This window comes from Salvelinus alpinus, chromosome 17 (genome assembly GCF_045679555.1).
Source record: "Salvelinus alpinus chromosome 17, SLU_Salpinus.1, whole genome shotgun sequence".
Classification (NCBI taxonomy): domain Eukaryota; kingdom Metazoa; phylum Chordata; class Actinopteri; order Salmoniformes; family Salmonidae; genus Salvelinus; species Salvelinus alpinus.
The window spans coordinates 39,819,899-39,846,876 of NC_092102.1; the positions used below are offsets into that span (position 1 = coordinate 39,819,899).

At 45.2% G+C, this 26,978-nt stretch overlaps 2 protein-coding genes across 2 annotated transcripts; one reads left to right on the forward strand and one right to left on the reverse strand.

The window, feature by feature from the left end:
- Nucleotides 1-8,146: 8,146 nt before the first annotated feature.
- Nucleotides 8,147-12,107, reverse strand: rab5if (RAB5 interacting factor). Its single transcript, XM_071348912.1, has 4 exons — nt 11,762-12,107; nt 11,007-11,110; nt 10,597-10,726; nt 8,147-9,698 (listed from the first exon to the last, which is right to left on the reverse strand). Exons 1-4 carry the CDS (start codon nt 11,867-11,869, stop codon nt 9,657-9,659), a joined length of 384 nt encoding a protein of 127 aa, XP_071205013.1. The 5' UTR covers nt 11,870-12,107; the 3' UTR covers nt 8,147-9,656.
- Nucleotides 12,108-14,471: 2,364 nt separating this feature from the next.
- Nucleotides 14,472-26,838, forward strand: zhx3b (zinc fingers and homeoboxes 3b). The gene is made up of 7 exons (XM_071348908.1): nt 14,472-14,763; nt 20,701-21,656; nt 21,844-21,951; nt 22,233-23,978; nt 24,163-25,002; nt 25,461-25,764; nt 25,877-26,838. The coding sequence occupies exons 2-7, from the start codon at nt 20,868-20,870 to the stop codon at nt 25,885-25,887; spliced, it is 3,798 nt and encodes a 1,265-aa protein (XP_071205009.1). The 5' UTR covers nt 14,472-14,763; nt 20,701-20,867; the 3' UTR covers nt 25,888-26,838.
- Nucleotides 26,839-26,978: the final 140 nt, after the last annotated feature.

The following is a 26,978-nucleotide window of genomic DNA, read 5'->3' on the forward strand; positions in this document are numbered from 1 at the left end:
CACCCCTGCTCAATACATGTTAGAATCACCTTTGGCAGTGATTACAGCTATGAGTCTTTCTGGGTAAGTCGCTAAGAACTTTGCACACCTGGATTGTATAATATTGTTTTTTTAATTATTCAAGCTCTGTCAAGCAGTGGCGACTTACCAGTAGCCAAAAGAGGAAATTGCCTCAGGGCTCACATCATCAAGGGGCCTCTTGAGCTGGGCATAACTTAAAAATAATAATACTAGCAATCATTTAAAAATATATATTTTCTCAGCTTGAGAACCCCCCATGCTCCGCTCGAGGCCTTCCACTCGAGACCACTGTCCAGGTTAATGAGGCCACATTGTTGACAAAAAAGGCCGCCAAAAAAGTTAATGAATCCATACAGCCGAATAATAATTCATAATAGATCAATCTTTTATTTCCATAACTTTTATTTTTTATTTTATAGCTTTATTTAATGAGGTAAGTCAGTTAAGAACAAATTCTTATTTAAAATGATGGCTTACCAGAAGGCAAAAGGCCTCCTGCGGGGACAGGGGCTGGTATTAAAAATAACAAATCAAATAAAAATATAGGACAAAACACACATCACGACAAGAGAGACACAATAACACTACATAAAGAGAGACCTAAGACAACAACACAGCATGGTAGCAACATAACAACAACATGATAGCAACACAACATGGCAGCAGCACAACATGGTAGCAGCACAAAACATGGTACAAACATATTGGGCACAGACAAAAGCACAAAGGGCAAGAATGTAGAGACAACAATACATCACGCGAAGCAGCCACAACTGTCAGTAAGAGTGTCCATGATTGAGTCTTTGAATGAAGAGATGGCCATAAAACTGTCCAGTTTGAGTGTTTTTTGCAGCTCATTCCAATCACAAGCTGCAGCGAACTGAAAAGAGGAGTGACCCAGGGATTTGTGTGCTTTGGGGATCTTTAGCATAATGTGACTGGCAGAACTGGTGTTGTATTTGGAGGATGAGGGCTGCAGTAGGTATCTCAGAGAGGGAGGAGTGAGGCCTAAGAGGGTTTTATAAAAAAGCATCAACCAGTGGGTTTTGTGACGTGTATACAGAGAGGACCAGTATACAGAGGAGTATAGAGTGCAGTGATGTGTCCTATAAGGAGCATTGGTGGCAAATCTGATGGTCGAATGGTAAAGAACATCTAGCCGCTCGAGAGCACCCTTACCTGCCAATCTATAAATTCCGTCTCCGTAATCTAGCATGGGTAGGATGGTCATCTGAATCAGGGTTAGTTTGGCAGCTGGGGGGAAAGAGGAATGATTACGATAGAGGAAACCAAGTCTAGATTTAACCTTAGCCTGCAGCTTTGATATGTGCTGACAGAAGGACAGTGTACCATCTAGCCATACTCCCAAGTACTTGTAAAGGTGACTACCTCAAGCTCTAAACTCTTAGAGGTGGTAATCACACCTGTGGGGAGAGGGGCTTTCTTCTTACCAAACCACATGACCTTTGTTTTGGAGGTGTTAAGGGCAGAGAAAGCTTGTTGAACACAAAGAAAGCTTTGTTGTAGAGTGTTTAACACAAAATCCAGGGAGGGGCCAGCTTAGTATAAGACTGTGTCATCTGCATGTAAATGGATGAGAGAGCTTCCTACTGCTTGAGCTATGTTGTTGATGTAAATTGAAAAGGGCCTAGGATAGAGCCTTGGGGTACTACCTTGGTGACAGGCAGTGGCTGAGACAGCAGACGTTCTGACTTCATACACTGCACTCTTTGAAAGAGGTAGTTAGCAAACCAGGCCAAAGACCCCTCAGAGACACCAATACTCCTTAGCAGACCCGCAAGAATGGAATGGTCCACCGTATCAAAAGCTTTGGCCAAGTCAATAAAAATAGCAGCACAACATAGAATTAGAATTAAGGGCAATGGTGACATCATTTAGGACCATTAACGTTGCAGTGACACATCCATAACCTGAGTGGAAACCAGATTGCATACCCGAGAGAATACCATAGACATCAAGAAAGTCAGTCAGTTGATTATTGACAAGTTGTTCCAACACTTTTGATAAACAAGGCAAAATACAAATTGGCCTAAAACAGTTAGGATCAGCTTGATCCCCCCTTTAAATAAAGGATGCACTGTGGCTGCTTTCCAAGCAATGGGAACCTCCCCAGAGAGGAGAAACAGGTTAAAAAGGTCAGAGACAGGCTTGGCGATGATAGGGGCAGCAACCTTAAAGAAGAAAGGGTCTAAACCATCTGAACCAGATTTTTTTTGGTGGTCAAGTTTAAGGAGCTCCTTTAGCACCTCTGACTCAGTGAACGCCTGCAGGGAGAAACTAAGTAGCGGGGCAGGGGGAAAAGAGGGAGGAGCATCTGAGATAGTCACATTAGAAGGGGTGGGAGATGAGGAAATGTTGAACGGGCAAGGAGGCATGGCAGAGTCAAATAGGAATCTTGACTTAATGAAGTGGTGATTAAAGAGCTCAGCCATGTGCTTCTTGTCAGTAACAACCACATCATCATTAAGGTACATTGGCAGCTGTGAGGAGGAGGGTTTATTCTCCAGGTCTTTAACCATTTTCCAGAACTTCATGGGGTTAGACCCACAGAGACAGAACTGCTCCTTAAAGTAACTAACTTTGGCTTTCTGGATAGCCTGAGTGCACTTATTTCAAATTTGCCTGAATGAGAGCCAGTCAGCCTGAGTATGCATGTGCCGAGCAATTTGCCAAATAGAATTCTTGAGGTGGAGTAACTCTGCCAGATCACGGTCAAACCAGGGGCTGAACCTGTTTTTAATTTTCTTTATGGGTGAGTGTTTGTTAATGATACCACTGAAATTATTTAAAAAATAAGGTCCAAGCGTCTTCGACAGAGGGGATCAAGCTGATTCTATACCATTTTACAGAGGCCAGTTCATGAAGGAAGGCTTGCTCATTAAAGTTTTTTAGCAAGCGTCTATGACAAGTCAGGACAAGTCGTTTCACTGAGCAGCCATTACAAACACAGGCTGTTAAACAGTGATCACTTAAGGTCATTACAGAAAACACCATACTGATACCTATCAGGATTATTTGTAAGTATAACATCAAGGAGAGTAGCCATTTCTGGGTGTTTGGAGTCATACCTTGTGGGAATGGTAACAATCTGAGAAAGATTTAGGGAGTCCCATTGCTTTAGGACTTGGTCAGGTGGTTTAAGCATGTCCCTGTTTAGGTCACCTAGCAGGACAAATTCAAACTTAGTGTAAGGGGCCATGAGAGAGCTTAGGCAGGGCTGCCCAACCTTCTTCCTGGAGATCTACCATCCTGTGGGTTTTCAGTCCAAACCTAATTTAACACACCTGATTCTACTAATTAGCTGCTCAACAAGACCTTAACTAGCTGAATGAGAACTGTTAAATAAGGGTTGGACTGAAAACCTACAGGACAGTAGATCTCCAGGAAGAGGGTTGGAAAGCCCTGGCTTAGGGCATTTAATGTACGTGCTGATGGTGGCTGATAACTCTTTGTTGACTGTTACTGGGTGTTTTTTGATAGTTTAATGCTTAAAACCAGCAAATCAAATTGTTTGGGGACAGACTTGGTGGAGACAACCGAGCACTGAAGGTGTTCCTTGGTAAAGCTTGCCACTCCACCACCTTAGGAAGATCTGTCTTGGTGAAAAAGGTTATAACCAGAAAGGTTAACATCAGTGTTCAAAACACTTTCTTAACCACGTCGCAGTAATTACCAACACATCTGGATTGGAGCTGTGAACCCACACTTTCAATTGATACATTTTAGTTAATTAGCTTCTAGTGTTAACGTGCAGAAACCGGAGGCTTTTACGAGAGCAGAAATCAGTGCAGAAATAATTTACAGTGCATTTGGAAAGTATTCAGACATCTTGACTTTTTCCACATTTCTTTTATGTTACAGCCTTATGTTCTCATCAATCTACACACAATACCCCCATAATGACAAAGCGAAAACAGGTTTTTTGAATTTTTGGCAAATATATAAAAAAACGAAATACCTTATTCACATAAGTATTCAGCCCCTTTGCTATGAGACTAGAAATTGAGCTCAGGTGTAGCCTGTTTCCATTGATCATCCTTGAGACGGTTCTACAACTTGATTGGAGTCCACCTGAGGTAAATTCAATTGATTGGACATGATTTGGAAAGGCGCACACCTGTCTATATAAGGTCCCACAGTTGACAGCGCATGTCAGAGGAGGTTAGGAGAACTTATGCAGCAAGTTTGGAGAATTAATGTAGCAGGTGAGGATAATTAGGTAAAGGGTTAGGGTTAAATAAAATACAAAAAAATAAATTCACTTTTGACTTTAATTTGAATAATAGCTGGATCTCTTTTAACCATTACAAAGTATCTGAGGTGGTAGGTGTGGTGAAAATCTCAGAGCCTGAGGCTTGCACCAAGGGTCAGGCTAAAGATGAGTTTGTGTTTTTGGAGAAAGTGGACCCTTGCCTTTTGCCTGATCTATTTTGTTTCAGGGTGGGTGAAAACCGATTTGGGTGCTGTGGAATCAGTGAGGATAACCAGAAGTGGTCTTGTGAGGCGGTGATACAACCAGTCAGGATGCTCTCGATGGTGCAGCTGTAGAACGTTTTGAGGATCTGGGGACCCATGCCAAATCTTTTCAGTCTCTTGAGGGGGAAAAGGCATTGTCGTACCCTCTTCACGACTTTCTTGGTGTGTTTGTTGGGAATGTGGACACCAAGGTACTTAACTCTCGACCTGCTCCTCTACAGCCCTGTCGATGTGAATGGGGGCGTGTTCGGCCCTCCGTTTCTTGTAGTCCACGATTATCTCCTTTGTCTCGTTCACGTCAAGGGAGAGGTTGTTGTCCTGGCACCACAGTGCCAGGTCTCTGACCTCCTCCCTATAGGCTGTCTCATCATTGGCAGTTATCAGGCCTACCACTGCTGTGTTGTCAGTAAATGTAATGATGTTGTAGATGTGCTTGGCCACGCAGTCGTGGGTGAACAGGGAGTACAGGAGGGAACTAAGCACCCACCCCTGAGGGGCCCCTGTGTTGAAGCTCAGCTTGGCAGATGTGTTGTTACCTACCCTTACCACCTGGGGGCGGCCCGTCAAGAAGTCCAGGATCCAGTTGCAGAGGGAGGTGTTTAGTCCCAGAGTCCTTAGCTTAGTGATGAGCTTTGTGGGCACTATGGTGTTGAACGCTGAGCTGTAGTCAACGAACAGCATTCTCACATAGGCTCTCCTTTTGTCCAGATGGGAAAGGGCTGTGTGGCATGCGATTGAGATCGCGTGATCTGTGGATCTATTGGGGCGGTATGCGAATTGGAGTGGGTCGAGGGTTTCAGGGAAGATGGTGTTGATGTGAGCCATGACCAGCTTTTCGAAGCACTTCATGGCTACCAACGTGAGTGCTACAAGGCTGCTTGAAACATGTAGGTATTACACACCTGGTCAGGGAGAGGTTGAAAATGTCAGTGAAGACACTTGACAGTTGGTCCGCGCATGCTCTGAGTACAAGTCCTGGTAATCCATCTGGCCCCGAGGCCTTGTGAATGTTGACCTGTTTAAAGGTCTTGCTCACATCGGCTAAGGAGAGAGGGATCACAGTCGTCCAGAACAGCTGGCGCTCTCATGCATGCTTCAATGTTGATTGCCTCGAAGCAAGAATAAAAGGCATTTAGCCTGTCTGTTAGGCTCGCGTCACTGGGCCGCTCGCGGCTGGGTTTCCCTTTGTAGTCCGTGATGGTTTGTAAGCCCTGCCACATCCGACGAGCGTCAGAACCGGTGTAGTAGGATTCAATCTTAGTCCTGTACTGACGCTTTGCCTGTTTGATGCTTCGACATGGTGTGATACACCATCCAAAGTGTAATTAATAACCTCACCTTGCTCAAAGAGATATTCAATGTCTTTCTTTTTTTTTGCCCATCTACCAATAGGTCCCCTTTTTTGCGAGGCATTGGAAAACCTCCCTTGTCTCTGTGGTTGAATCTGTTTGAAATTCACAGCTCAACTGTGGGACCTGACAGATAATTGTATGTATGGGATACAGACATGAGGCAGTCATTCAAAAATCATGTTAAACACAATTTCACATAGTGAGTCTGTGTGACTTCGTAAGCATATTTTTACTCCTGAATGTATTTAGGCTTGCCATAACAAATGGGTTGAATACTTATTAAGTTAGAACATTTCAGTTTTAAATATTTGGGAAAATGTCTACAAACATAATTTCACTTTAACATTATGGGGTATGTGTGTAGGCCAGTGACACAATCTAATTTGAATCAAAAAAGTCAAGTACTGTAATTCATTGGTTAGAGTATGGACACACCTACTCATTCAAGGGTTTTTCTTTATTATTTTTTTACATTGTATAATGATAGTGAAGACATCAAAACTATTAAATAACACACATGGAATCATGTAGTTATCAAAAGTGTTTAAACAAATAATAAGATTCTTCAAAGTAGCCACCCTTTTCCTTGACAGCTTTGCACACTCTTGCTATTCTCTCAACCAACTTCACCTGTAATGCTTTTCCAACAGTCTCAAAAGAGCTCCCACATTTCCTGAGCACTTGTTGGCTGCTTTTGCTTCACTCTGCTGTGCAACTCATTCCAAACCATCTCAATTGGGTTGCGGTCGGGGGATTGTGGAGGCCAGGTCATCTGATGCAGCACTCATCACTCTCTTTCTTGGTCAGATATCCCTTACACAGCCTGGAAGTGTGTTGGGTCATTGTCCTGTTGAAAAATAAATGATAGCTCCACTAAGCGCAAATCAGATGACGTGGCGTATTTCTGCAGAATACTGTGGTAGCCATGCCGGTTAAGTGTGCCTTGAATTCTAAATAAATCAGTGTCACCAGCAAAGCACCATCACACCTCCTCCTTCATGCTTCACGGTTGGAACCACACATGCGGAGATCATCCGTTCACCTATTCTGCATCTCACAAGGACACGGCGGTTGGAACCAAAAACCTCAAATTTGGACTCATCAGACTAAAGGTCTAATGTCCATTGCTCGTGTTTCTTGGCCCAAGCAAGTCTCTTATTATTGGTGTCCTTCAGTAGTGGTTTCTTTGCAGCAATTTGACCATGAAGGCCTGATTCATGCAGTCTCCTCTGAACAGTTGATCTTTAGATGTCTGTTACTGCAATTCCTGAGTCTGGTAACTAACTTATCCTCTGCAGGCAGAGGTAAATCTGGGTCTTCCTTTCCTGTGGAAAGGAAGGTCCTCATGAGAGCCAGTTTCATCATAGCGCTTGATGGGTTTTGCGACTGCACTCAAAGAAACTTTCGAAGTTTTTGAAATGTTCCGCATTAACTGACCTTCATGTCTTAAAGTAATGGACTGTTGTTTCTCTTTGCTTATTTGATCTGTTCTTGCCATAATATGGACTTTTGTATTTTACCAAATAGTGCTATCTTCTGAAAATAACCCCTACCTTGTCACAACACAACTGATTGGCTGAAACGCATTAAGGAAAGAAATTCCACAAATTAACGTTTAACAAGGCACACCTGTTAATTGATATGCATTCCAGATGACTACCTCATGAAGTTGGTTGAGAGAACACCAAGTGTGTGCAAAGCTGTCAAGGCAAAGGGTGGCTACTTTCAAGAAACTCAAATTTAAAATATTTTGATTAGTTAAAAAATAAATTGGTTACTACATGATTCTAAATGTGTTTTCATAATTTTGAATTATTCCACAAATGTAGAAAATAGTAAAAATAAATACCCTGGAATGAGTAGGTGTCCAAACTTTTGACTGGTACTGTATATAAAGTACTATACTAATAATACAATGGGCTAATCTCAAATGAATACTCCTTGCCACCTTTCAAAACCCATTGGTCCCACCCCTCTGACCTTCTCCTCCAATGGGTTTTGAGGCGAGGACGAGTTGCAAATAAGTTTCCAAAAATGTGACATTTCTTGTCCATGCTATGGAGACAGTTTATTTGAAAAATCAGAAGACTGTATGCTTGCAAGATGATGTACTAGTAACTAGCTGTTGAGACAAGGATGTGCACACACTTGAGTCTCCTGTACTGTACCATTCATATTCAAAGAACTGCACCTGTGTGAATGCAGATGATTTTACTCAGCAAGAGTTGACATGCTCTTAACAAATACTAAATTAGTGACACAGCATCTCTTTGAAATTGGATGATAAACAAAGCCAATGTTTAATGTGATTTCCAAATCAGAAAATACAATACTCTCAAAAACCAACCATGTACGTGGTACAGTAGTGTCATTACAGCCATCTTGAATTAACTATAAAATACTGAAAAGTATGTTACATCAACCAAGATATAACAAAGTAGTACAAATAAATCAGTTTAATACAATGCAGATTGAGAAAAGGGAACATTTCACAGAATTGACAGATGTTTAAATTAATAATCTCAGAACATTAGGTAAGACTATTTGATTTGGAAGCTATGTGTGAGGGAAAACAAACAAAAAAAGTTTCATTAAAACCAATTCTGACTGCTAGATACAATTACTGCCATTACTGAGTGAAAAGAAAAACAATAACAAATTATGGCTGTAGAACAGTTTTAGCTTAAAAGTTGGACAGTTCCAACACTTCAGAGATGAAGGTTTCCTTCCATCTCTCCATGAAGATTACACTGATCTAGGCTGGGTGGGTCAAAGATATACAGAGGACTCATCTTTGTATCTGTGCAATTATAGCGTGTGTGACAGCATAGGCAGCACGATTGAGGCAATCTCCATTTTTAAGTAGTCAAATTTCTTCTTTACAATTGGCTGATCCCTTCTGATGACCCGGTTGGACATTACTCCATCAGAGTCACCAGGAGGGATCAGCCAATGAAGTTAAAAGTCCCACCCAGTTGATTACATTAAAATGGTGTTAGTCCTCAATGGTGCTGCCCATGCAAATACAGCCTTTTGGCCACTAGAGGCCTCTATCATTCTCTATGGGATGGGTAGGTGGAAACAATCTGGCTGAGCACTTGCTTTCATCAACCCATTTCTGTCAGATCAGTGATCAGCTCTAGAAAGGTAAGGAGAAATACAGATGGATGGAAAGGTTGCATCTCAATAGTGAAAAAATACCTCTTCTCCTCATCCCCTTTATCTGCATTGATATGAAATAACTGGACAGGTGAGAGCAAATGTCTAAATGGCATCCTCCACATTCCCTCACCAGTGCTGTGTTTACAGGTCAGTTCAGATAAAGGAAAGGAGGTGAAGAGAAGAAGCCATGTTAAACTATTGAGATGCACCAATAAAGTATTCAAACAGAGCCATAACTTAATGTTAACCTGATGGTCTTACAAGGTCATTCATGTCAAACTATGGCTCCCAAAATGCACTGCATAAAGACGGGTCCTAGGTGTGGGTGGTGACACACCAGAAACTGTGGAGTTTTGCCGCTTTCAAAGCAACTCGGAAACTCTGACATTTCCGACTTGGAAACTCATTGTAGAAAAATGAGCTCAGTTTACCCACTTGGAAAATATCAGAATCAACCAATAGGAAGCTCTACGCAAAAAAAAAACGTATGTACATTTTAACTAAAGAGGATCCGAGTTTCCGAGTTGTCTTAAAAACTATTTCTAAACACTTCATGTCTTGACATTTTAACTTCAACTGAAATGTTCATATTTTTCTCAAATGGATTGGATTCCCCTCAGGTCTTCAGTCATGATGAAGCGCTGTGTAAAATATTATCCACACCACCTGGAAAGAGAGAGGGTTAGCCATGGATAAAGGACATTTTCACATACAGTATCAGAAACTGATAGACAAAAGTCTCGCAATCTGCATCTATTTTCAGTTCTTGTGAAAACAGTGTTTGTTCAATTCTCAGAACCATATCAGGGTACTGAATCCATGCAAAAACGCTCAAAGAATGTATCTTGTTGTGCAGGTTCTTTTTACATCACATCAATATCCAATTTAACTCTTAATAGATCACGTATCAGGCTTTTACTTCAATCAGATGGAGGCGGCATGTAGCCTACTGGTTAGAGCGTTGGACTAGTAACCGAAAGGTTGCAAGATCAAATCCCTGAGTTGAAAAGTTAAGAATCTGTCGTTCTGCACCTGAACAAGGCAGTTAACACACTGTTTCTAGGCCATCATAGAAAATAAGAATTTGTTCTTAACTGACGTGCCTAGTTAAATAAAAGGTAAAAAAATAAAATAAAAAAATATATGTGTTAGTGCTACTGCTAACCAGGAACAAAATACAAAATCATAGGAGTCACAACTATCGTTAAATGCAGACAACCTAGCGAACGTTTCATTAATCTCGAGGAAGAAGTCACTGAGGAGGGGTGAAGCTAATGGCTACTCAAAGATCAGTGGGTTTGACTGATTAGTATTTGCGTTAATCTTGACTGTAACAAAGGCCACGACAACTTCCGGGCCCTATCTTCACAATGTCAATGTAGCTAGCTAAAATACAAAATCATAGGAGTCACAACTATCATTGGCACTTGAGACAATCAGATCCCTCAGCCATGTCCCCAGCCTAAACAATCTCTCCATGACCAGGGTTGGTGACCACTGACCACAACATAAATACTGCCTGGACCATTACTTCCAAAGGTTCAACAAATGATTGTGTGCGTACCAGGAATAATGCAAAGGATGTCATGAAGCCTTCTTTGGTGAGTTCCCACGTTCCTCCATATTCCTCCTCGTCCACCTGCTGAAAGCTGCTGAAGTACACATACAGGACCCCTGCGTTGATGACACAGAATCTGGAGGACCAGAGGGTAGTGTTAGACAGAGATGGAGCCATCGTTGTTATTGAAGTTAAGGCACAGTTGTTATAGTTGTTTGGGAAAAAACAGGAAGGGAACAAGGGAGAGGGAAGCTATACACAAAGATGTTACTGTTGTAAAAGAAATGATTAACACTGCAAGAGGTAGTTGTTTTAAGGGGATGTATCGTAGAGAAAGATGCATTGAACCAGTGTACTCTCCTGGCCCTGCAGGCCCACAATGAGTGCAAAAGGAGAGTAGGCATTATGATACTTACATGGCTATTCCTAGGAAGCCTTTTAGTGGTGCAACACCCCATATCACTCCAAGGATGAGAGCGATAATCTGTCGAATCCAGTAGATCACATCTAAAAACTCATCCTGGAGAGTATGCAGAAGAAAAGGATAAACGTAAGTGAGTTGTTTCAAAAGAGGAGCAAGTAATGTCATAGTCACATTGATAAAGTATTCTATATTCATCCACTGGCAAGTTTCCCCTAAAGACAGTATCCAGAAATCTCCACAAATTCATGTACGAGCGTAGTGTAAACAGTGGTACGTTTGAGAGCTGCTGTGCTATATACCGACAACCTAGCGAACGTTTGATTACTCTCGAGGAAGAAGTCACTGAGGAGGGGTGAAGCTAACGGCTACTCAAAGACTGATTAGTATTTGCGTTAATCTTGACTGTAACAAAGGCCACGACAACTTCCGGGCCCTATCTTCACAATGTCAATGTAGCTAGCTAAAATACAAAATCATAGGAGTCACAACTATCGTTGGCACTTGAGACAGGGCAATCAGATCCCTCAACCATGTCCCCAGCCTAAATAGCTAACGTTAGCCTACCCCGACGTTACCCGATCCTGACTCCTGGTGACAGCCAGCTAGCTCCGTTAGCATGCTGGTTAAAGTTAGCTGTCTGGCTAATCAAGTGAGGAGGGCCCAATATGAAAACGCTAAATATCCAGCTTTGTCCAAAATATACATGAAAAACAACCATATCGATATAATCAGATGAGCTAAACCAACCTTCTCTTCCCATACAGCGGTACTATTTAAGACTTTGCTCCATGTGGACTGCTTTACACCCCCATTGGCGAGATGAACTTCTTCTTTTCTCTTTGAACCGTTCGTCATTCTCTGCTGTTACCCCTTTGCTCTGCAGACGTTAAATGAAGCTCCGCGTGCAACACACCTTACAATAATGTTATTATTATACGGTTCCCGTCGTCTATTTCAATCGATTATTATTGTCAAATGTTTACAAAGGGCTAAAGGAACCACCGCACTGCTGACACTACAGACTTCATGCGCAGGAAGGACTTGACCCGAAATTAGCCTGTCGGTAAGAGCCAATAAGAAAATGCTACGTTCACCCAACGGACAAGTTTCACACAAAAATAAAAGACAGCGCACTCTGGAGGTGGAGTCATGCTATTGCCTCTTTCTTTTTGTCTTTCTGGTTTTGTTGTACGGCTGCTCTGGCCTTTCAAATGATAGAGCTGTGTTCTAATCATAGATGCAGAGCAGTATTTTCAGTGTCTTTGAGTATGGCTGATGTAGATTATGGGATGGAGGGTGTCCTTTCTTCAATGTGGAAGTCTTTGGAATAGATACTCAAGCTTAAATGCAACTCACAATGTATCACTATTGTAGCAATTGATGGGTAAAAATGATTGAAGTAGTCTCTCTAGACATCCAGGTTGTCTCCCACAATTTTCAAAAGTTCTGGCTTGCCTAGGGTCGGGTTTACAAGACTATGGCTGAAGTTAATTCCACTGACTCTGTGGCAGTGGTGTAAAGTACTTAAGTAAAAATACTTTAAAGTACTAAAGGAGTTTTTTGGGGTATATGTAATTTACTTAACTATTTATATTTTTGACTACTTTTACTTCACAACATTTCTTAAGAAAATATTGTACTTTTTACTCCATACATTTTCCTTGACACCCAAAAGTACTCGTTACATTTTGAATGCTTAGCAGGACAGGAAAATTGTCAAATTCACGCACTTATCAACCGAACATCCCTGGTAATCCCTACTGCCTCTGATCTGGTAGACTCACTAAACAGAGAACATCCCTGGTCATCCCTACTGCCTCTGATCTGGCGGACTGACTAAACACACATGCTTCGTTTGTAAATTATGTCTGAATGTTGGAGTGTGCCCGTGGCTTTCCGGAAATAAAAAAAAACAAGAAAATGGTACCATCTGGTTTGAAATGATTTATACTATTATTTTGATACTTAAGTCTATTTTAAACGAAATACTTTTATACATTTACTCAAGTAGAATTTTACTGGGTGACTTTTACTTTTATTTTAGTCATTTTCTATTAAGGTATCTTAACTTTTACTCAAGTATGACAGTTGGGTACTTTTTCCACCACTGCTCTGTGGTTACAGGGCAAAGACATATTTGCCATAAAGGTCCAGGCCTCACATACCTTAGACAGGTCTGCATCCAACCCCCAAGGCAAACTGCTACATAGACAGCAGACATCCCACTACAACCACCACTGATGTAGTGGGGCACAATCAACCGTTAGAGGGAAACTAGTGTGACCAATTTGGTATCAAACTTGGGTTGTTTGAAGGACTTGAGCCTGTGTTAGCCCATTGAGCTTAACCCTAGATATTAAGCTTGGTCAGAGGAGCTACCATTAGTAAACTCTTGTCCTCCATCTCTTTGCATGAACCCCAGCAGCCGACCTAGTATGTAACCTGTGCGGTATGTGTAACTACAGACTCAGACTGTGTTAGTCCACCATCAGGCTCTGGGAGCAGACTCGAGTCCTGCAGGTCTAAGGCAACGTGTTACTCCACTACACCACCTGCACAACGCTACACAGCACTATACCACCTGTGAACCAACTGCACAACACTACACAGCACTATACCACCTGTGAACCAACTGCACAACACTACACAGCACTATACCACCTGTGCATAAAGGTCAAGACCAGGAAGAAGGCAGAGTACAAATGTCATAGTCTCTAAAGTTGAGTGTAAGCCTTGAAGGCTTCGTTACAAGAACAACATGGATGAACGTTCTCAATCAATTCACTAGGGAATCTGAGATTGTGTGCTTTTCCTTTGCAGAATCTTGATAAAGTAAAGTAGTGCTTAAATACATCCCTATAAAAACGATCAGCCATTAACGGTAGGCCTGTTCCAGCATTTGATCATCTGGACCTTACTGTGCTACAGATTTTGTAGCCCATCCACCACATTGAAAGTGATGTGTGCATGACTTCACATGCATGTCTGATGTGTCTGATAACCATGAGGCTGTGGTGGCAGGATCAGAGCTGTTTCGCATTCACACCCCATGAGACATAAGAACAGAAAAGTAACCTAGGCTAAAAACCTAGGGTATGAAAACACATTAGGCCTAACTCAGTACAGCGGTGGAGGCTGCTGAGGGGAGGACGGCTCATAATAATGGCTGGAACAGTGCAAATGGAATGGCATCAAACCACGTGTTTGATGTATTTGATACCATTCCACCAAATCCGCTCCAGCCATTACCAGGAGCCAGTCCTCCCCAATGAAGGTGCCACCAACCTCCTGTGGCATAGAGGTATAGACTAGCCTATACCAACTGAAAGGAAAGCCTTTAACATGAGTAATTTAGACTACCATATTGAAGGGTGAAGTTCACTTTTCTTTATTATGAAACCCCTCTCTCTCTAAATTCAAGACGATCTGAGGTCTTAAGAGGTCGGTAATGACGTTCTGTACCACGTGCCTGTCTCTATGCTGACTACGTGCGTCGTATTTCCCTCTCCACACGCCTCCAGAAGCTGTGAGAGCCATTCGAAATAAACAAGAACGACGGGGGCCATTGTGTCACTAGCCCAAGTGGCCAGTATCACGTTTATCACCATTCGAGGAAGAGAGAGGTACCACCCTACCTAAGTTGGCATCAACAAAGCCCCAAATCTCACATTATTTATTTATTTTGTTACATATGCTTACGTTTATTTTTGACTTTCTCCACAATCTGAACTCCACCTCTATCAAATAAGGTAAGGTTTCTGTGAATTTATTCTTAAAAACGAGTTTTTACCTTTTCAAAGTTGTGCGAGCGTTACCTTTATGGTGCTAATGTTAGCCAGCTGCATGTCGCTCGCATAAAATGGCGACAGCAAGGGGCGAGTAGTTTTTGGAGGCTTGTCTCTTCCCCTGTTCTGAATTGGTTACAATATTACAAATATGTATGTAGCCAGCCTATTAACTTATCGCTCACTTCGCAATTGAGCGGAAGAACAACACGCGCCAGTTTTGTTACAATGTATCAATTAATTTTCCTGACTGTCTCATTGACGAGATGTAATTTACAGGCTTTCCTCTTAAAATCACTCTCCCAATTTTAATTAATCACAGTTTTATCAGTTAACTAATGTAGTTAGTTATCATAACAACTTGCTTTACGTTGACGCACTCTAGGCGTTATGGGTTATGTAGAATGATTTTATTGTAATCAGTCCATCATATTGCATCCTCGTGCACGATTTTGAGGAAGATGGGCTATGAAAGTTTAACTTTAAGATATCTAGATGTCATAAAATCGTTTGACCATGCCAGTTTAGTACGCTGTTATGCAATTTGTAATCTACAATTATTGGAGTATAAGACTAATAAATATACTATGTTTTTCCCATTCTAGATATGACAGACATTGTCTGCTTAGTAATCAAATGTATTTGGATGATAAATGTTTTCAGAATATAGTTTTCACTATTCTGTCTCTTCATATTTACATTCATATCTCGACTAATGTACTGTGTATGCCTGATAGCCTAGGCTATATGAATGTATGCACGCAGCAGCAGTAGCTGTTTAGGTTACTCCCACCACATGTCAACATTGCCATGCTCTCTGTGCATGATAGATATTAGTTCAAAGCTGTTCCCAAAGGGCAAATTTGTATCTGATGTCCACATGATAAAACAGCCATAGAGCCCCAACTCTAATCCAGCTATCTATTAATCAACCATGTCACAGTTTTCACCCCTGACATACCATTGTTGGGGAGAAAAAGGTAGACTAGTCATTTATGATATGAAGAGGGGTTCAGTGTTTCAGATGAGATTCATTAAATAATTTATTAATGGGTTGTTGGTGCATTTAGTCAGTAACTGTGTTTTGTGTTGAATTGATTGCCTGAGGTCATGGTGGTGTGCCTATCTCCCTGATCGCGCACGCGCACACACACCCTCCCTTTCTCTCTTTGTGGCACAGTCTGCCAGGCCTGGTGTTGGCACAAATTCTTGATTGTATATGGACAGTAATTCAATATAGCATAGGCTGCATTAGAATGATTCTAATATCTGACTCTGTTACCATCAGATTTGAAAAGTGTCCCCAATGGCTCCATTGGCATTGTTGTTGTGAGATGTAGGCCACACAGAATAATTTAGCTGCTGCATGCACGTGGTAGTTTAAACTATCCCTTATTTGTTTATAAATAAAAACATACAACTATTTGCCTGTATTTCATCAACATGTCTGGCAAGGGTAGCAGTTAAACATTTTCTTGCCCGTCCTCATTTTTCAAAATAAACTTGGACTATTTTCTGTGTTGGCCTGCGTTCGTTTACCAACTGTTCAACTTTTATTCTCCACAAAACCCCACTAAGGCTGTCTGCTGTAAGACCCCTTTTTCTATAGGAGGAGAGGATTGGAAGCGAGAGGAGGAAGAGAGCGTGTGTGCCTGTGTCCAGAGCCAGCAGGTTTAGGTCAACAGTAACCGGCAGAGCACTGCCTGGCTAACAGCCTGTGATGTCAGCCATTTTAGGTTGGCCAGCACAGAGCATGGTGGTGCTCCGCCATTTTTCTCTCCCTACCCTCTTAACAATCCAGCTTTAAAGCCTGCACTGCCAGTGGCCACAGCAACGCAGGCTTTCGCAACCTTTTTGCAGCCGTTTGCGCTCCCTGACTTGAACACAGCCCAATTGGGATTCAGCAGCAGCTGAACTGTGACAATGTGTAGAGACAGTGTCATTAGGGTTTTGTTTCTGTTGCCAAAAGCGAAGAACAAATGATACAGCCTGAATGAAGGGAAACCTCAGAGACAAACATACGCAAGCCTCTGCTGTGGTGCCAGAGGAGGGAAAGGAGGAGGAGGTGGTGATGGAAGGAGAGATTACTACCACATACTCCTGGTTTAGAGGGAGCTGAGGAGGGATGTAGAAGGGTAACTGTAGGGGTAGTATGGTGGGAGTATGGCTATTTTAAAGGGGTAGAGGGTCTCAGGGAAACAAAGAGAACTGGCCTCAGTGCTCCCAGCTTGTCTCTCAGTAACGGTGGGCAGTGACCCAGGCGTCTGTCTGTACAGAGTGTGAGCAGGAAAGGAAAGGACGCCATTCGCACCAGCCAATAGCGTGCGCTGGCGAGGGCGACCACACCTAGAAGACATGCACACCGCGTGAGTGAGGCACTGAAATAGGAGCAGGGCACGGACTCTCCAGTCACCACTCACAGGAGTGTGTGGAAAAAACAAGCCCACTAGAGCCAGGACCTGGATGGCATTTGAGGTGTATTTGTTTGTGTGTGAGCTTGTGGGTGGATGCACGAGTGAGTGAAATGAGGAGAGTGGGAGGGAACGGGGGTGGGGGGGGCAGTTGCCATGGGGACAGTAACATACCAGTGGCACTGCCGACCTGTCTCTCTTGGCCGAACTTATTCAGAAAGGGAGTGGGTCAGAGAGAAAGAGGGGACAGAAAAAGGGGGAGAGAGGAAGAAGGGGGAGGGGTGAGGCAAGCAAACATGGGAAGGCTAGGGGATATGGGAGAGTCTCTCTCACACAGAGAGGACAGACAGATGGACACTGTCACGTGGACAGACAGGCATACAGCAGAGATGAGGGACAGGAGCCATAGTCAGGGATGTCATGCTGGCTGGGATGGCGTACGCACCCGGCCGGCTACGCTCCTAGACTATTTGGAGTGTTGGTCTCTAGTGTGTGGGGGCTAATATTGGACTATACACAGAGTATAGAAGCAAGTCCAGGGTATGATAGAGCGACGGGTGGGCATGTGAGTTTGAGCGCTCTACCTCTGACAGATTATTTGAGTGTCAGGACAATAACCACATTCTGTCTGTGTGGGTCACAGCGAGCTGTGTCGTGTGGGAAAATGGCCGCCCTACTGCCTCGGTAAACAAGCCTCACGCACAGGCATGCAGACAAGCACACACTCACACTCCCCCGTGCTCACACACACCCCGCATGCTCACACACAGGCACACTGATGTGCGCACGCATGCAAGCACCCACACTGACACACAATCAAGCTTCATGGTAAGTCTCGCTGTGCTCATGGAAAAACATTTCTGACCCATATTTTAGTTTTCAGCGGATCTCCCATAAGTCAACAGGGCTTGTCTGAGATCTGCTGAGATCAAGAGGAGAGGTTCACCAGTGTTGTACTGATACATGTATCTACTCAATTCCTGTGAAGCAGGTTCTTTGTTCATGTAATCTCTGTGAAATGTTCCTCTCGGAGATACTCAGTGTAAATACTGCTTAACAAAAGTCCACCTGGAGAATGAGCTCTCCTCCCAGCTGTGTGTTGTGTGAACCTACAGTAGTCAAGTTAGCCTAACGGTGGTGCTCCAAGGTGTTAATGGGGGGTTCACACACAGTTTGTGATCTTGTCTTTTAACTGCTCGTTGTAGCCAGTCGGGGGCTGGCGTGTGGTACTCGGCACAAAGGCACACACGCACATATCATGCTCATTCAGAAAAACACATGTGCAGACACACACTGCAGCCCAGCTCTCAGGTTGTGTCCACTGGCTGAAGAGCTTGCGGCGGAACATTCCAGTCTTCGCAGTCGAGGAGGGGGAGGAGAAATGACTTGATGTGATTGTAGTGCGAAGAGAGGCAGAGGGAGCAAGAGAGCGGGGGTTGGGTGGATGGGGGGGGTGGTATTGGGGCAGAAAATTCCTGTCTGAAACACCTAACTGCTTCCTCCGAGACCGTTAACACCCCCCCTCGCTTCTCCACTCTCACCCCAACCCTCCTGCCCATCCCCCACCAACCTCTTTCCCCCCCCTCTCCCCATCAGGCCCATGTGATGGATGGCAGGGCCTGCCCACCCCCCCATAAGCCTTTGTGTTGGTCATGTGACTTGGCCGCCTTGGCAAAGCTGTGCCCCCTGATGCAGAACTGAATGGCAGGGGAGAGGGAGTGGCGGGTTGCAGAGAGAGAGAGGGGGGCACTATAGCCAAAACGGAGGGCAGTTACTCCCTTTGGGGGGGGGGATCGCGTTCCCCCCACAATGGCAAAGGCCTGCTCTGCCTGTTAACCACTCGTACACCAGACACCAGTGTAGAGGAAAAGTATGATGCTTTGGAGAAGACCGGAAAGTATTTTCAATGAGGTTAGCAATTTTACTTTTAACACAGTTTGAGGCATAAAAAACATAAGATATTGCTGTTGGTGAATATGTTACGGAAGGGACTGGTCATTGGCTTGCTGCGTAATATAGGAGACTCACAGTAGCAACAAAAGATGAAACGTTGTTTTCAGATTATCATTTGCAATATCGTCTTCAGTGATTGTGTATTTTCAACACATGACCCACTCTCTTTATTGAAGAAGACTCCCCCATTGATAGAATCGATACAGATGCGCTGATTAGTAAGTCAGGTCAAGCTTTTTCTCCATAACTCCATTTAAACACCATGTCCTATTCGCAAAACATCCGCCACCTCAGTCCTCCAAAAGCCACTGCACCTTTAAGAGATTTGAAACTCTACACCCCTACACCATTTAGTCCATAGCTCAGAGGCTCACTGGAACTTTGGTCGGCAGTTTGGGTCCAGTCAGTTGGGACTACAAAATAACACGTTGCTCTTCGGCGCCATCAGGAGGGAAACACAACAGGTCTTAGACCAGTGTGTAGGGCCGACTTCATCTTACTATGGTTTCTGCTCCACCCTGTGTGTGTGTGGATGCAGGGAACTTGGGTTAGAGAGTAAGATGACGCTGACCTAATTTGCACAGTGGACATGTCTGCCATGTGGCAGAGGTGAGAGACAGAGGTGTGTAAGCTCCTTATATGGTAGGGGGATTCATTGTGTTCATGGAGGAGGCTTTGGGTTGAAGGACTGGTAGTGTGTGTGTGGTGCCGTTGGGAGTAATTGCTGTCCTCCATTATTTCACCAATGCATCTTGGGAGGGAGGAAGTGAGGGGAAGGAAGGGAGAAGTCGCACACCTAACAGGAAGCTACGCCATTTTGTTGTTGTTGTAGGGGTAGTTATAACATAGGAAAAGTTTGGATAGTGTAGAGATTGAATCTTTGTGTGTGTGCCATTCGCATGCCTAATACGAATCCCACCTTTACCCAAATGAAGTCTACCAAAATCCTGTGGAGTGAATGTCCCGCTACAGATTTGAAAATATTCACTAATGTTTTCTTTGGTGGTGTGAATTGTTTGGCCAGCCTATGAGTGTGGATCTGTCATGCGCTGTGCTGCGTCTGTCCAGGGTGGGTTGTGTTCCCTCTGAGGGTGTACTGTGTATGAGGCTGGGGAAGTTAGAGGCGTGGAGGAGAGAGGGTGTGGCCTGGGATAGCTCTCTAAAAAACTTTTTTACAGAAGAGTGAGAGACTAGGAGGGGAGCAGAGAGAAACACCCAATATTGGCCAATATCTTTGGTGGTGTGAATTGTAAGACAGCCTTGAGTTACTTGGCTTGTGAGTTGAGTTTTTAAAGGAGCAGACTGTATTTATTGACAAAGAAACAACACTGAAAATGATAGAACACTGTACCACAATTCAAGACATCTTTCATATCAGAGCATGTTGGCCTTTCCTTTGTCTGTATCAAATGAATTTCATTACGTAGTGTAATATGCTTCTGGGACTCGGTATAAAAATGATTGACCTCTTACAGTATAGTTTCATAATGATGACTTGAAGCTTAATTGTGTTTTTTCTTCTCCATCTTGTTTTCAGCGCAAACACACTGAGACGTGAGCAAACCCAACTCATGGTCATGTTTCACCACGCTCCCCTCCCAATGGCTGGTCCATAGTCGCCCCAACTGAACTACAAACTGACTGCTGTACTCCTTGGCCGGCTACCACAACCCCCCTCCCTTCCCCACACCATCCGCTCCAACCATGGCCAGCAAGAGGAAATCCACCATACCCTGTATGATCCCCCATAAGACCATGCACCTCCGGGAGGAGCTGGAGCAGGACTCATGCCTGTCAGACCCTCTCTCCCTCCTCCGACAGGCCCGGGAACAGGGCTACCCCTCTATGGGTGCGAGCGGTAACGGGCAGAGCCCCCGGGAGCGATCCCCAGGCAAATCCTCCAGGCCTGAGGGGGGCAATGATGTCAAAGATGGGTGTGGCACCTACACTTGCAGGCCGTGTAACTTTGAGACCCAGGACCTAAACCTGTTCCTGGACCACGTCTACAGTGGCCACCCGGACTTCAGAGCTGACCCCAGCTTCCAGTGCGTGGACTGTGGGGTGTCAGCGGCCAAGTTTGAGGGCTTGGCCCTGCACAATGCCCAGGTTCACCCCAGCACAGTGTGCACCACCCTGCAGCTGAGGAGGAGGGACAGGAGGGTGGTGGTGGAGCAGAGTCTGGTGACAGGGTCAGAGACCGGGAGGGACACAGAGATCACCATCACAAAGACCCCCATCATGAGGATGATGAAAGGGAAGTCAGAGTCCAAGAGGTTTGTGGTGTCCCATTCCTCTCCTGATGAACCCTCCCCAGACACCCTCCCCATCTCTAAGTCCAAGGAGATGGAGAGAAAAGAGACCCCCACAGTGACGGTTACCCACGTCCCTACCATAGTGCACAACGGGACAGCCACCAAGGTCACGCTCCCCTCTGCTATCCAGATAGTGAACGGCTCGGGGGCTCTGCCCATGCTCAAGACTGCCATCACACAGGTACTTAGTGCATTTGATCTTTTCTGTGTTTCACATCTTGGTCAGTCCATTACTGCAAATTACAATTGGTGCTCAATTAACTTCATTGAATTACATTGCCAGAATGTGTACAAGTTTCCTCAGGGAGTTGAATGCATTTCATATCAGACTGTCGACAATAATGTTTGTTTTCTATTCTCTGAACCAGGTGGTGTCAGTGGTCCAGAACAGGAACGTCTACCATCAGACAGCTCCCATCACAGTGTCCGCTGCCCTCTCCTCCTCCACATCCACCTCCTCCAAGAACATGCCCAAGGTACAAACATTGATTTACTTCCTGTCATTTTACCAGGAGGCCTGGAGCTCTTAACATACCAATTTGTGTCTGGTGATTGACTAGTGTCAGTCCAGCTTGATGAAGTTTAATTACAGTGTATTTACATTTACCATGGAAATACATGGGTTTCAGTGCCTTTTGAGCTGTCAGTGTAAATCTGCTCCTAGTTTATATGAAATAGTTACATGAAGTAGTGTAAATTCAATGTAATTCCGATGTTGGTACTACATGAAATATATATTCTACCTTCTGTGGTGCAGGTGATGATCCCTCTGAGCAGCATCCCAACCTACAGCGCCTCCATGGACTCTTCCTCCTTCCTCAAGACGTCCTTCAGTAAGTTCCCCTATCCCACCAAGGCAGAGCTCTGCTACCTCACCGTGGTCACCAAGTTCCCAGAGGAGCAGATCAACATCTGGTTCACCGCCCAGAGACTCAAGCAAGGCATCAGCTGGTCTCCAGAGGAGATAGAGGAGGCCAGGAAGAAGATGTTCAACACCATCATACAGACATCTCCCCCTAGCACCCAGTACCAGCCATTGAGCCAGACCCACCACAGTCCAGCCCAGCACACCATCAGGGTCCTGCCTGCCTCTCTGGGGCCTACAGGGATCCCTCACATCCTCCAGGGCTCTCTGGTGGGTCAGGGTGGGGTGATTGTCACCCAGCCCATGATGGCCAACAGCATCCAGGTCAACAGTGCCCCCATGGCCCTGGCGGTCACACCCAAGCACCAAGCTGCAGCCCGCCCTATGATGCAGGCCCGGCCTGCTGCCGCCCTAGTGGCCGATAAGGGGATCAGCATGGTGGTGGAGAGCAGTAGTATTGGAAACAACATCATCATCAGTAGCCGTAATAGTGGAGGGAGTACTAGTAGTATCAGTAGTACTAGTAATAGTAGAAATGGTGCAGGGAGTACTAGTAGTACTAGTAATGGTGGAGGGAGTACTAGTAGTAACATCAGCAGTAGCCGTAGTGGTTACAATAGCAGTAGTTTCAGCAGCCATGCTAGTGTTATTAACCTTAGCTTTGGCAACAACAGGGGGAACAGCATTTATAGCACTGGAAAAGTCATTAACGCCAATGGTAAAATCAACCATGCTATTGCTAATCTCAGTGGGAAAAGCAACAGCAATGCTATCAGCATGGTTAAAAGCAGCAGCACTGACAGTAGGTACAACAACAGCAGCAAAAGCAACAGCAGTACTATTGCTAAAATGATAAGTGAAAGTCAAGTAACCGCTGATATTAAAAGCACCATGGACAACAAACCCAACAGCAGCAAAGATACTAACAGCAGCAGCTTGAGCAACAAGAAAACAATCACCACAACCAGTGGCCCCACAGCCACCCCTACTGCCATCACCACCAGTAACCCCACCACCACCAGTAACCCCACCACCACCAGTAATCCTACCAGTAACCCCACCACCACCAAAACAGAGGTGGCATCTTCCCCCTCCACCAAACCTTCCTCCTCATCTTCTCCGGCGCAGAGCGGGAGCACAGACGCCAGTGGAACCCCCAGCTCCAGAACGCTCCCCAACACCTTCCTGGACCCCGGCTTCTACAAGAGCAAGAAGACCGTGGAGCAACTGAGCGCGCTCAAAGAGAGCTTCACCAACAACCAGTTCCCCAACCAGGAAGAGGTGGACCGTCTCATCTCCTTCACCGGCCTGACCGTGCGCGAGGTCCGTAAGTGGTTCAGTGACCGCCGCTACCACTTCCGCAACCTCAAGGGGGGGCGTTCAAGCACGGGCGGTCAGGGGGGTGCTAGCGCAACGACCACACCCGGGACGCCCCGTGGTAACAGTGCTACCCCAATGGACCTCTCGGACACTGCCACTCCCAATGAGAATATTAAAATCTCCCAGCAGGGGTTGGCAGCCCTCAGCCCCCCTCCCTCACAGACACCCACCTCCCCCACCACCCCGTCCAGACGGCCACCCAGACCCCCCTCCCCAGACTTCACAGCCATCCGCTACAAAGAGAGGGACCCTCAGCAGGTGAGTGGTGGTGTGACAATTGACTTTGCACACAGCTTAATTTTTTCCCCCATAAGATAAAACAATTTTTTATTATAGGTGAAGTATCCCTTTAGTGTGTATTTACTGCCAATCAAATTGCTCACTGGGACATGAGAAACCTATGCTCGTCTACCCTACACTAATCTCTTCTCTACCCCACTAGGTGAAGGCGCTGGAGGCCAGCTTCAGCCAGGACCCTGACCCACCTGGAGAGGAGGTGGACCGCCTCCGGGCCGAGACCAAAATGACCCGTAGAGAGATCCACGGCTGGTTCGCTGAACGCAGGAAGAGAGTCGCTGCTGAGAAGAAGAAAGAGGAGTTGGAGAGGGCGGAGCAAGCGGATGAGATGGAAGCAGGTGGAGGGGAGGAGGGAGGTAAGAGTAAGGATGATGTCGGGGTGAAGAAAGAGGAGGATGGTTCAGGCTCCGAGCTGAAGGTGAACCCAATTAAGATCAACCTGAAGATGCTCAAAGTGACTGAGTCAGATGGCAAACTGGAGTCTGAGGGAGGGCAGGCAGATAGCCCCACCATGCCTACCCTGTCTCCCTCCCCAGACCCAACATCAACCCCCACCCTTACCCCTGCTCCATCCACAATTCCAAGTCTAACCCCAAAGCCATCTCCATCACCTAAACCCTCCCCCACTACAACCCCAAAACCAGCAGCACCATCTTCCACCCCTGCCCTCAAGCCCTCCGCGTCCCCCAAACCCTCCCCTATCCGGGGCAAGAAGACATTAGAGCAGCTCCACCTCTTGAAGCAGGTGTTTGTCCGGACCCAGTGGCCCAGTGCAGCCCAGTATGACGAGCTGATCTCTTCCACAGGGCTGCCCAGGCCTGAGGTAGTGCGTTGGTTCGGGGACTGTCGCTACGTGCAGAAGAACGGCCAGCTTAAGTGGCTGGAGGCCTACCAGACCATGGTCCTTAAGGAGGACTTCCAGAGGGGAGACACTCAGATGCTCAAGGCCCATCTGGAGGCCCACGGGAGTCTGGAGGAAGAACAGGTAGGACTCTAAATTATCTGGGATAAATAGTTTTTCTTTTAATCTTCATATTCTGAAGTACCCTTGCACGAGCTGCTCATAGGAGCAGGATCCTGTTTCTGTAGCTTGATGTACAAGTACACCCCCTGGACAGGACGCTAGTCTATCGCAGTGCCTTGCCCCCAATTTATCTCCTTAATTCTGCGTGCCAAGCAGACTACTCAGGTCCCATTTTTACAGTCTTTGGGGTGACTCAGCCGAGGATCGAACTTCCAAACTCAGGGCGGATACTATAACCACAAGGCCACTGAGTTGGTTCAAGTTACATGTAATAACACCAAGAAATTATCATTAAATGACATGGCATTTGTGCACCTGGATGTAAAGTGTGTCTATAGTATCATGTTGCCTGTGTGTCCAAATGTTGAGTAGCAGAATGCCGGTCAGTAGTGATTAGTAAGACTGTCTGTCCTCTACAGGTGTTGGAGCTGGCCCAGGCTAGTGGGCTGACCGAAGAGCTGGTACGACGCTGGTTCTCTACCCAGGCTCCTATACTGCTGCATGGGAAGGATAGGGGTGTTGCAGCCACAGAGGAGACACCCGTGGCAGGGGGAATAACACCCAACCCAGCACCCATGGAGGAAGGATCGTCAGAGCCGGTTGAAGGTGAGGAGAAGATGGAGCAGTCGGTGTGTGGAGAAGCGAAAGATGAGGAGCAGTCGGTGTGTGGAGAAGCGAAAGATGAGAGGAGCGTGGACACCAAGGCTGTGAATCCTGAAAAAGGTAGTGTTTTTTTTCTTGGTATATGCATTTAGAATGTTGGCACATGACACTGTCATAAAGTAGCACTACATACAAGGTTTATTTATTGTATTTATTTTTTCGTTTGTCACAGGAACAGACTGAGGGGCCTTTGTCTAGTTCAGGGTTTCCCCTCCCCCGGTGCACGTTTTGGTTTTTGCCCTAGCACTACACAGCTGATTCAAATAATCAAAGGTGATGAGTTGGTTGTTTCCATCAGCTATGTAGCGCTAGGGCAAAAACCAAAACGTGTGCACCCAGGGGTCCTCCCCAGGACCGAGTTTGGGAGACCCTGGTCTAGGGGTGGCCCAGAGAGACAATGCAGGTGGTCTTTGCACGGGGAGTGTTGTGAGTGCATGACAGCAGATGTGATTGTAACTGGATCACTAGAAATGGACCCTGAACTCCCCCCTACCCACACAACCACCCCTTTTACTGGGGATGGACATTGAACCCCGAACCCTCCGCTATGCTGAAGATGGCCTCCTGTCTGCTTTCCATTTTTCCGACACCCCCCACCCTACTCCTTCACATCCTCTAATCTGCCATTTTCTCCTTCAAAACAACAAGTTCCAGTTAAGACTCAAGTGCAGGATTTGCTGAGGAAGGGGGGTGTTTCTCTCCCCATCCTCTCCTGCGAATGGAGGGAGAGGAGAAAAGGGGAGGTTGGGATTTTGACTCCAGCAGACGTGAAAGGAGGGTGTGGGGTGTTTAAAAAAAAATTGACTGGACAGATATCGACCAATCCAATCCTCCAAAGGGAGGATCACTGGTGTGAGGGAGGGGAAGAGACTGACTGTATCCAAGAGGTTTTTGGTACTGGGGTAGGAGAAACTGCACAGGTTTTTATTTTATTTTTAAAGGAGACTTGAGGTGAATATTAGATGTGTCCTTGTTTTAACATCAAGTGCTTCTGTTCTGTATGTCGTCTATCTTTTCATGGATCTTTTTCTTAAACTGTAACATCTTGACTGACTGTAAAAGAAGTTCCAACATACTTAGTTAGGCCTGTTGTATACTTTTTACAGATATTTGCAGAATAAACAATGTAACAAATTGGTTTCCTGTCACTTATTTTCAAAGTCAATGATCGAGGTTGACGTTTGTGTGGATCAGAGGAGTTAATCATTGAGCAATTTCTTAACACTTCAAACCTTCACTGTAGGCCTACAGTTGCCTGATGTGAATGTGCACTA